This window comes from Psammomys obesus, unplaced genomic scaffold (genome assembly GCF_907164565.1).
Source record: "Psammomys obesus unplaced genomic scaffold, mPsaObe1.curated_primary_1811, whole genome shotgun sequence".
Lineage (NCBI taxonomy): Eukaryota > Metazoa > Chordata > Mammalia > Rodentia > Muridae > Psammomys > Psammomys obesus.
Window position 1 is genome coordinate 1,716,546 of NW_026592509.1, and position 10,023 is coordinate 1,726,568.

The 10,023-nt window shown below is 55.7% G+C and overlaps 2 protein-coding genes across 5 annotated transcripts in view; one reads left to right on the forward strand and one right to left on the reverse strand.

Moving 5' to 3' along the window:
* The window catches only part of Ap2a1 (adaptor related protein complex 2 subunit alpha 1), a 29,540-nt gene extending 25,778 nt beyond the window's left edge, over positions 1-3,762 (forward strand). The window contains exons 14-24 of one of the 3 annotated variants that reach the window (XM_055613433.1): positions 36-203; positions 291-451; positions 682-747; positions 1,016-1,072; positions 1,171-1,253; positions 1,384-1,473; positions 2,502-2,625; positions 2,717-2,833; positions 2,947-3,016; positions 3,147-3,281; positions 3,446-3,762. In XM_055613433.1, the coding sequence (XP_055469408.1) occupies positions 36-203; positions 291-451; positions 682-747; positions 1,016-1,072; positions 1,171-1,253; positions 1,384-1,473; positions 2,502-2,625; positions 2,717-2,833; positions 2,947-3,016; positions 3,147-3,281; positions 3,446-3,523 (1,149 nt within the window). In that variant the 3' untranslated portion in view covers positions 3,524-3,762. Of the gene's footprint in view, positions 1-35; positions 204-290; positions 452-681; positions 748-1,015; positions 1,073-1,170; positions 1,254-1,383; positions 1,512-2,501; positions 2,626-2,716; positions 2,834-2,946; positions 3,017-3,146; positions 3,282-3,445 lie in introns of those variants that run through there. The other 2 variants (XM_055613434.1, XM_055613432.1) reach the window with 2 other exon arrangements.
* Positions 3,763-3,854: 92 nt separating this feature from the next.
* On the reverse strand, positions 3,855-8,323 carry Fuz (fuzzy planar cell polarity protein). 2 transcript variants are annotated; one of them, XM_055613435.1, is made up of 11 exons: positions 7,864-8,323; positions 7,519-7,640; positions 7,187-7,271; positions 6,960-7,028; positions 6,677-6,781; positions 5,557-5,754; positions 5,384-5,479; positions 5,131-5,237; positions 4,988-5,052; positions 4,837-4,911; positions 3,855-4,102 (listed from the first exon to the last, which is right to left on the reverse strand). In XM_055613435.1, exons 1-11 carry the CDS (start codon positions 7,972-7,974, stop codon positions 3,891-3,893), a joined length of 1,245 nt encoding a protein of 414 aa, XP_055469410.1. In that variant the 5' UTR covers positions 7,975-8,323; the 3' UTR covers positions 3,855-3,890. The 2 variants fall into 2 exon arrangements, with proteins under 2 accessions (XP_055469410.1, XP_055469411.1); XM_055613436.1 differs by lacking the exon at positions 7,864-8,323 and having other exon boundaries at positions 7,461-7,601.
* Between the last annotated feature and the right edge of the window lie 1,700 nt (positions 8,324-10,023).

The following is a 10,023-nucleotide window of genomic DNA, read 5'->3' on the forward strand; positions in this document are numbered from 1 at the left end:
CAGAAGTGCCCCCTGACCTCCTGTCCTGCCCACAGGCTACTGTGCTGGAAGAAATGCCCCCATTTCCTGAGCGTGAGTCGTCCATCTTGGCCAAGCTGAAGCGCAAGAAGGGCCCTGGGGCAGCCAGTGCCCTGGATGACAGCCGCAGGGACACGAGTAGCAGCGATATCAATGGGGGTGTGGAGCCCACTCCCAGCACTGTGGTGAGCCCAGTTACGGACCACGTCCTCAGGCTGGGTCCCCCCAGCCTTACCCTGCCTCACCTATACCCTGCCTTACCTTGATTGCAGTCGACACCCTCACCCTCCGCGGACCTCTTGGGGCTGCGGGCAGCCCCTCCCCCTGCTGCACCCCAGGCGCCTGTAGGTGGGAACCTCCTGGTGGATGTCTTCTCTGACGGCCCCACTGCACAGCCCGGCCTGGGGCCCACCCCTGAGGAGGCCTTCCTCAGGTACCTCCCGTCCTGTTCTGCTCATCTCCCTCCTGTCCCTGGCCTCTGGTTAACACTCTGGACTCCGCTGTCTAGGCTGCCCTGTGCTGTCTTTCCCATAGCTGTATCTCAGCCCACTCTTCCCTTCTCTCCTCCCTCTTTCCTCTTTCTCTGGCCCCCTTGCTGCCTCTCTGGGATTGGCTGCCTGCCACACCTGTCTTCTCTGTCTGCTCTGGGATTGGATGGCCCAGCGAGCTGGAGCCGCCTGCCCCTGAGAGCCCCATGGCTTTGTTGGCTGACCCAGCTCCAGCTGCTGAGTAAGGGGTGGCCTCTGCCTATGGGTTGATGGATGTCCCCAGGGTGGGCTTCAGGGATTCCTGATGACTAGCAAATGCGGGGGTTAGAAACAGTGAAAGTCGGGGTTCTTTGGTAGATCCCTCTACCAAGGGTCCCACTTCCATTCCTGAGGGTCACTGGGGAAGCTTGGCCTCTGAGTTCTGGGGAGTCTGCCTTTCAAGAGTGTTTACTATACCTGTCACCTCCAGCCCCCAAGGCCCTGTCCATCTCACTTCTTCCTCCCCACAGCCCAGGTCCTGAGGACATAGGCCCTCCCATCCCAGAGGCGGATGAGCTGCTGAATAAGTGAGTGCTGGGAGAGGTGGGCAGGGCAGTGGGGACAGGTGGGGAGCGCAGAGATGGGCAATCAGGATCCCTACTCTGACTGCCACTACCCTGCCCAGGTTCGTGTGTAAGAACAGTGGGGTCTTGTTTGAGAACCAGCTGCTGCAGATTGGAGTCAAGTCTGAGTTCCGGCAGAACCTGGGTGTGTCCTGGTGGCAGGAGGTGGAGAGGGGTGCTGGAGGGTGGGGTTGTTGGCAGCATCCCCTGGCTGGGCTGACGGCAGGGGATGCGAGCAGAGGAGCTTGGATGGAGCCCTCACCCACCCGCTGCAGGCCGCATGTATCTCTTCTATGGCAACAAGACTTCCGTGCAGTTCCAGAACTTCTCGCCCACTGTGGTCCACCCTGGAGATCTCCAGACTCATATCCTCTGCTCTTGGCCCTGACAGTGCCCGGCCCACCTCTGTAGGCCCCTGGGAAGCAGACACACCCGGGTCCATCCCTGTTCAGCCCCTCACCCTGTGACTTTAGGCACATGTTGATTCTTCAGGAGCCCAGGTACAGGATGTGTGGCCTCCAGCACCTCACCGCCCTCCCAGGTGCCCTGCCTTTGCTGACATGGCTCTGTGTGGGGCTTCATGCCCCTGGGCGAGGGGCTCCTTCACCAGGTTAGCCAGGGTTGCCCACACTGCTGGCCCTGCAGTCCCTCAGCTGAGTGACAAGCCTCCTGACCCTCCAGAAGTAGACCCTCCTCTTTCTGCTTACGAGGATCTTTTGTTTCTGAAACTGCTTAATGTGGCCTAGGCTGGTTTCCACTCACTCTGTAGACTAGGCTGGCTTTGAGCTCATAGGGAATCTTCTGTGTCTGCCTCCGGAGTGCTGTGATTATAGCTGTATGCCAGAAGGCAGCTTCCGAGGCCTTTCGGAGAGAGCAGTTGGGATGTCCTGCACAGTGTAATGCAGAGCCAGGCCCCCTCTCCCTTATATGGGCCTCAGTCGCCCTGTGTGAGCCTAGAACAAGTAGCCCTTCCCCCTCTGCTTCATTCACCAGCTTTTCCAGAACCCAGGGTAGAGAGCTCTATGTCTTGAAGTAGGGCAGGGTAGGTGGGGTGTAGACACCAGCTATCCTTGCACGTGTCCTTGACGTGAAGTCAGGATGACAGCAATTGCTTCCATCTGGGTGCATGGCCACACTAACACAGGCGTGTCCTGGGGGTGGATGATTTCATTGGCTCCTCAGGACGTTTTCCATGTCCCCAGATTGCCTGGAGGCTAAGCAGTTAGTAGCTTGGCCACGTTCTTGGTACCCGTGTGAACCTGGAATGGAGGTGGGAGAAGGAGATTCCTAGGTGTCACAGGAGGATGTGGGAGCGAGATGCATTAAGTCTGAGGTTAGCCCTCAGCAGGCTGTTTTCCCACCACTGCCCTGGCTTCCTTGACTCCGGGGCCACAGCTGGCGGTGCAGACCAAGCGCGTGGCTGCTCAGGTGGACGGGGGTGCCCAAGTGCAGCAAGTGCTCAACATTGAGTGTCTGCGGGACTTCCTGACGCCGCCGCTGCTGGCGGTGCGCTTCCGGTGAGTGGAGCATGCCTTGTGTGGTGAGGGGCAGTGAGGCAGGGTCTTCAGGGAGGGGCCTAGCTGAGCTGCTTGCTCCTCATCTGTCCAGGTATGGCGGCACCGCCCAGTCCCTCACGCTGAAGCTCCCAGTGACCATCAACAAATTCTTCCAGCCCACAGAGATGGCCGCCCAAGACTTTTTCCAGCGCTGGAAGCAGCTGAGCCTGTGAGGGGCGGGGCTGACAGGCCTGCGGGGGGGGGGGGGGGGGGGGGGGGGGGGGGGGGGGGGGTCTCTGAGGGGCAGGGCCCCCTGGGCCTGACAGTACTTTCAACTCCCAGCCCCCTGCAGGAGGCACAGAAAATCTTCAAAGCCAACCACCCCATGGATGCTGAAGTTACTAAGGCCAAGGTGAGAGAGAGGCTGGGCGGTTGGTTACTGGGTGCTGACTGCTGGATGGACCAGTTCTCACACGTGAGGTTTGACCTGTGATAGGCTAGAGGCTTCTCAGCTCTGCTTCTCTAATACCCACCCATTCTAGCTTCTGGGGTTTGGCTCTGCCCTTCTGGACAATGTGGACCCTAACCCTGAGAACTTTGTGGGTGCTGGAATCATCCAGACGAAAGCCCTGCAGGTGGGGTGTCTGCTTCGGCTGGAGCCCAATGCCCAGGCCCAAGTGAGTGCTGAGGACCTCCCTGTGACCCCACATTCACTGCTCCCAGCCCTCCTTCCTGTACCTCTCACTCGCCTTCCCATCTTCTTTCCTTACCTACCTTACGTCTCTGACCTCGTACCCCTTCCTGGGCTCTCTCTTTTCATATGGCTGCCATCTCCACACAGATGTACCGCCTAACCCTGCGCACCAGCAAAGAGCCTGTCTCCCGTCACTTGTGTGAGCTGCTGGCCCAGCAGTTCTGAGCCCTGGACTTGCCCTGGGATGTGGCCGGTGCCAGGCAGCCCTGGGATGGAGGCAGCTGTGACGGAGGGGCAGCGAGGAGACCCCAGGAGTGGGGGCATGCCTGGGAGCTTCCTCTGGCCTTTTGTATTTTATTTTTGTTCATCTGCTGCTGTTTACATTCTAGGGGGTCAAGGGAAGCACCCTCCCTCCCTTGTCTCCCAAAGCACAGAGGGGAGAGGGCCAGGGAAGTAGGTACCTCCTACCCTCCCCTCTCTCCCATTGTCCCCCTCCTTCCCTCTCCCCTTCCAGGGGCCGTGTATTATTGTGAGCGAATAAACAGAGAGACGCTAATATTATCCCATCTATTTACTGCTTACCCCCAGGTGATCAAAGGAGCGGGGTAAGGGCTTGTAGAGTGTGGGTGGCCAGACTTCGAAGCCCATGGGTGGGGCTCTGAGGGGACAGCATCAGCAGTAGCAGGCGCAGCCCTAGCTGCAGAGCCACCAGCTGCCAGCCCATGCCTGGCCCTAGCACAAGATAGCAGGCTCTGGGCGTCTGGGCTGGGTGGACTGCATCTTCTTTCTCTGCAGGCCCTGGTTCTGAGGAAGGACAGGAGGCCTGTGGTGAGCAGCACAGCTAGAAACCACAGCCCAAGTCAGAGGGTCCAGTACCCTCCGCTCAGCTCCATTCCTTGGCAGGAGCTCCCAGATCAGCCTCTTCCTACTGGGCCTTTTGTTTTCCTGTGATCTGTGTGCTCAGACAGTCCTAATGACACCAAGTGTCACCAGCACTGCCGTCGCCCTCCTGAGGATCACGCCCTACTCTCCTCAGTGCAGGGCTCCATTTCTCAGGCTGAGGTCTTTATCCTCGGGGTACCATCGGGACCCTGCCTGTATCTCATGGGGCCTTAAGACAACTTTGGACAACTTTCCAGTGTGGAGCCTACAGTATCCTGACTCCCCTCAGCTTGAGCAAAGCTCTGGCCGGCACTGTGGAGGGTGATAGGAGCCACTTAGGGTGCTCAGCATTTAGGATCAACATAACTACTAGTCCGTGCCTAGGAGGGTGGAGCAGCAAGTCCTCATTTCTTTTGAGGCACTGTATACCCCGGCTGGCCGCAGAGTCACGGTTATCCTGCCTTGGCCACAACAGGGCTGAAATTCCAGGAGTGGGACACAATGCCCAGCCCGGAACCAGTCCTTACTGTAAAAGCTCTGGCTGGAGAGGTCCCGGAACTAGGTAGTAAGATTGATTGATAGGGGCAACTCAGGCATGTGGTGGCTTCTCTGCTTCAGGATGTGCAGGCCACGTGGGATTCATGCCCACCACTCACCTGGTGGGAAGTGTGTGCTGGCCACCAGGGTGTAGAAGTTTCTGAGGAGGCGCCTGCGCTGCTCAGGAGAAGGCTCTAGAGAAAAGCAAGCGAGCACCATGACTAGAGGGCCTCTGCCTCTAGGCCCTCCACCCGCTGCTTCCCCACGCACCTTTATCCTTCGAGGGCTCCACTGTAAAGAGGCAGCGTCTCAGTTCCAAGTGGAGCAACAGCAGCCTGGGAGAGGGCACTATCAGGTGGTGGGAGCTGGGGCAAATAGCCTGCCCCGCCCTGAACTCCACCATCTAGCCTTACCCAAGGATGTCACTGTGCAGTGGGAACCCATCGGGCAGGGCCCTAGGGCCCAGAGGCAGGCAGGCTCGGAGGGGTTCCAGTAGTGGCTGCCACCAGCGTTCCAGCAGCTGCAGGGCGTGATGGGAGTGAGGTCAGTCAGGGCCGGGTTGGGCTAGTGCCTGGTGGAGCTTGGTTGGCGGCTGGGGCCTGCATTCAGCAGGTGGTGCTCACAGAAGGGATGTGCCAGGGGCAGCAGAGCCAGGGTCCACCTCACCTGTGGGTCCAGCTGGCTGAGGGGTGGGCGTGGCCCACACAGCAGACACAGCTCCAGGCCCCGCAGCAGCGTCAGTGTCAACAACCGATGTGGGACCTTCAGTGGGCACAGGGTGGGACTAAGCATGACCTGGCTTCACCAACTGGATGCCCACCCTATCCCCGCCCACTCACCGTGGGGCTCCCATGGGGCAGATACACAGGGTAGTCACGAGCAGCTTGCGGCGGCAAGGACCCCACCAGCCAGGGGATCAGCACAGCTTCAGGCATGCCCAGGCGCCACCAGCCCTCGGTTGCTGCCACCACTCGACCTGCTACCAGGAGGCTGACAAAGGCCGTGCCAGTGGCTTCTGCAAACCCTGACAGTGTTTCCTAGAGAGGGGGTCAGACTAGGAGTCATGGAGCAACAGGGACCTCCCCGGCTGAGCAAGTTGGGGGAAGAGCAGCCAGGAGACCAACAGAGACATTCCAGCATGCAATGCTGTCCATATCACACCCTCTCAGGCCCTAGCTTTCCAGTTCAGTCAGCATTCTCCATTCCCTATACCTACACCGCTTTCTCTCTCTCCCCCTCCCTCCCGCTCATTTTTTTTTCAGTAACTGGGATGGCTCCACGGCTGAGCCACATTGAATTCTGGGGTCAGGTGCTCACTGAGTTGACCAGGCTGGGCTTAAACTTGGCATCCTCTTTCTTCCTCAGCCTCTAGAGTAGCTGGGGTGACAGGCCTGCACCAGGAAGCCCTGCAGCGCCATAGTTTTAACAACAGCATCTACAATTTGATTCCCTACTTGCTGAGAAGGCACAATCCATGACCTATGGAAGGCCTGAGAGGTCAGGGCACACTGCCAGGAGAGGCAGAACTTTAAGAAAGGAAGATAGGGAGGGCATGGAGCATGTGCCTCTGATCCCAGCACTCAGGAGGCAGAGGCAGGCAGATGTTTGTGAGTTCAAGGCCAGCCTGGGCTAAACACAGAGAAACCCTGTCTTGAGGAAAGGAAAGAAAGAGAGAGAGAAAAAAAAGGAAAAAAAAAAAGGGAACTAGGGATTTGCTTAGACAAGGAGGAGTTCCCTGCAAGACAGAGAATCAGGGAGCTTGACCTACAGAAGAGGAAGCTGCAGCTGGGACAGTCGGGCACTCTGGTGAAGGAAGTTCTTTTAGGAAGAGTTCCAGGTAAAACTTGGTTCCAGGACGGACGATAAGAGGGTGCTAGGACACCCGCCCTCCAGAGGGGAGGAAATGAGGCTGCCGGAGTTCCGGCACAGGTGTAGGTATTCCTCTGGCTGCCCCAGTACCTGCATCAAGGCCCCCTCTGGAGGAATGACACAGTCCACACACTGCGTCAGGTCCCCGGTGAGCTCTGAGTGCCCCAAGAAGCTGTCGATGAGGCAGTAGCTGGCCTAGTACAAGACAAAAAGAGAGGTCTAGGACTCAAGTGGGCCCAGATCAGCCCAGAGAAAGGGGCCAGCTCCAGGGTTGAACACCCCTCCCCCCCAAAGAACCTATGTGCCCATGCTGTTCCAGTGCCTACTGGGAATTGTAGTTCCAGCCAGAGGCCCTGGTGGCCCACAGCCTCACCCTCAGTTCCTTCTTCAGTCTCTCTACATTCCTGATATTTGTCAGCTCCTCAAGTCCCACGATGAGAACCTAGAAGAGGCACACAGGTGAGTGGGATCCTTAGCAGGTTCTGGTCAGAGGACAGTGCTTAGATAGGCCTGGATCCCTGGGGCTGAGGTCTGGACTGAGGGAAAGGGGCATGGAGGGCAGAGCACTTGACTTCTGGAGAGAAGAGGGCCCAGTCTCACCATGGCTGCAAACACCATGTGCAGCATTCTTTCTAGCCTCAGCTCAGAGGTGCCCTCCTCAGTTGACAGCACAATGAGCGTGACACTGTGTGGATGAAAGAGGAGAAGCAAGGATGAGGCCAGGCCTGGGAAACGGGGCCAGGTGCTTCTGTGTCTGCCAGCGATTCCCACACTGCTGCCTACATCCTGACAGGGAAAGGCAGGGCTCAGAGAGAGTGAGCAGCTTTTCAAAGCTCCCACAGACACGTTACAGACGACACGGCTCTGGGATCACCTAAGCCAGGAACCATTGCCCAGGTTTTGTCTCTTCTTCCCTTGCTCCGCCAGGGGACCTGTCATGGAAGCTCTTCCACACCACGGTCGTGTCTTCCGTTCTTGCAGAGTTCAGTTGCACATCCAGATTCTGCCCGAACATGTGGACTCCATTGAGGGAGCCGATGACAGAGAAAGGGAGCTGTGGAGGAGTGGGGAAGCATTGCGGCAGCTCCCGAGGCCTCCCCATTGAAACCCTGGTGTCCCAGTTGGCAGCCTCACCCCAATTCCCTCAAAGTTCTTCAGGAAATCGGGCTTATTAGTCCCCGCATCGGCCAAAGGCCCCAGCCTCTCCTCCCGGAGAGCGACGCAGCCCCAGCGTCCCAAACCCTTTCTTATTTAGATGCAGGAGCTCAGTGTCCCACCTGTGGACGGGAGGGGGCGCCGCCGCTGCTGCTCCTGCAGAAGAGGGGGACCCCGCTGGAGGCTGCGAGGCACAGCAGATGCACCGTGCTTCCCGGCCCCTCATCGCCCATCTGTAAGCCCGAACCCCGAAAGTCACCCCCTGGGGACTCTCCGTTTGGATCTGGGAGCAGGCGGGTAGTCAGAGCAAGTCGGCCCGCTGTTTGGAGCCGCCAGAGGGCAAGGAGCGGCCTGACCAAATTCCCACCCTTATCAACCCAGACCCTACAAATGGATTAGATTCTCTTCCGCCCCGGCCGGAAGTCATCGTGACCCTAACAAAGATGGCGACAGGTACTGCTTGCCAAATGTTGTTGCCAAATGTTGCCAAATGAGTTGTTCCTGGGCAGATTCACATCCTTTGTAAACGCGAATGAAGATGGTGCCAAGGTGGTGCCTAGCAACCTTCTTGCGTGCTGTAATAATAGACATGCTAATTTATTTAAAAAAAAAAAAAAAAACCTGGTTGAAGATGGGGGCAGTGCTCAGGCGTTGCCTAGCAACGACGTCGGCGTGGCTTTTTCATTCCATTGTGGTAAATATCTTGCCCGAATCAAAGATGGTGGTATGCCCAGGCATTGCCTAGCAACCACTATTAAGACTAATTTCCTTTTCGAAAATATAAACAGCTGTACCATCACCTCCCTCTCACTTTTTCGGAGTGGTTTGGTCCGGACAGCGTTGCCTAGTAACTGCCAAATGAGGTGGTTGTTTTTGTTATTAGTTAAAGGCGAAAGAAAACCTTACTTTTCCAAAGTAATGGAAACCACATAACTTCTGCAATGAATTCATGCCTATGACGGGCATATCGTGTAGTAAGTCACAGTACTGAACGCTTCAGTCTGTGAAACAATAAAAGTTAGCACCAGGTACCAGGACAGACCTTCACAAACAAGATCAGTGTACTTCACTTCCACAGCTTTCCTCACCAGGAGGATGCCATCCTCCTGGTGTGAGTAATCACAGCGACTGCTGGGAAGGCCTGACAAGCAGGCGTCTGATCCCCGGAATCTTCCTGGTAGAAGAAGAGAGCACCCTCCACAAAGCTGACCTTCAGACACATGCCGTGGCCCATTTGTTATAATAATACATTTTTATTTTTTAATTAAAAATAGTATGTGTGTGTGGGGGTGGCTGGAGAGATGGCTCAGAGGTTAAGAGCACTGGCTGCTCTTCCAAAGGTCCTGAGTTCAATTCCCAGCAACCACAGGGTGGCTCACAACCATCTATACTGGAATCTGATGCCCTTTTCTGGCGTGCAGGTATATGTCCAAATAGAGCACTCATATACATAAAATAAATAAGTGAATTTTTAAAAAAATAGCATGTTTTCATCTTTATGTCTTTATTTTATATTTGCTGAGAGAATTTCAATCTGTAGGCCAGGCTGGTCTGGAGCTCCGTGCGATTGTTTGGCTCAAACCCTCTGTGACAGACACTCCATTCCTTCTTTTCTTCTTTCTCTTTGTTTTAATATTTTTGAGGCAGGGCCTCATGTAGCCCATGCAGACCTGAGGCTTGATCCCCCTTCCAACATCTCCTAGGTCTTTTTGTAATCAGTTTTCATGAATGCAAGGAATTGAACAATCTTTCCCTGAGAAATTCTAGATTCCCTGGGGTGTGTTTCAAATGAGACAATAAAACAATAGAATTTCTTTTGAGACAAAATCATCCTGTGTTATGCGGGATGGCCTTGATCCTTATGTTTAATCCTCCCCAGTGTCTTCACCACCAAGCCCTGCTGATTCCGTGTATGCTCCCGAGGTAACGGTTTTGGCTGCTTGCTTACTGTATGTTTGAGAGCAGCTGCTTTCATGTACTATACATATTACAGACTAACATTTTCAATTAGTAATTTAACGATTTCTTTATTTATATATACAAGTGCTCTGTCTGCATGTGCACCTGTACGCCAGAAGAGGGCATCAGATCCCATTATAGGTGGTCCTGAGCCGCCATACAGTTGCTGGGAATTGAACTCAGGACCTCAGGAAGAGAGCAGACAGTGTTAGTAATCACTGAGCCATCTCTCCAGCCCTAATTGATTTATTTTTATTTCATGTGCATTGGTGCCTTGCCCGAACGCATGTCTGTATGAGGGTATTGGATCCCCTGGAACTGGG

Coding starts and splice junctions, on each gene's coding strand:
- Fuz (XM_055613435.1), bottom strand. CDS start 7,974: ATGGGCGATGAGGGGCCGGGAAGCACGGTGCATCTGCTGTGCCTCGCA. Junction 6,782..6,959: donor GACTGAAGAAGGAACTGAGG/GTGAGGCTGTGG, acceptor GTCTTGTACTAG/GCCAGCTACTGCCTCATCGA. Junction 4,912..4,987: donor GGAGCCCTCGAAGGATAAAG/GTGCGTGGGGAA, acceptor GCTTTTCTCTAG/AGCCTTCTCCTGAGCAGCGC.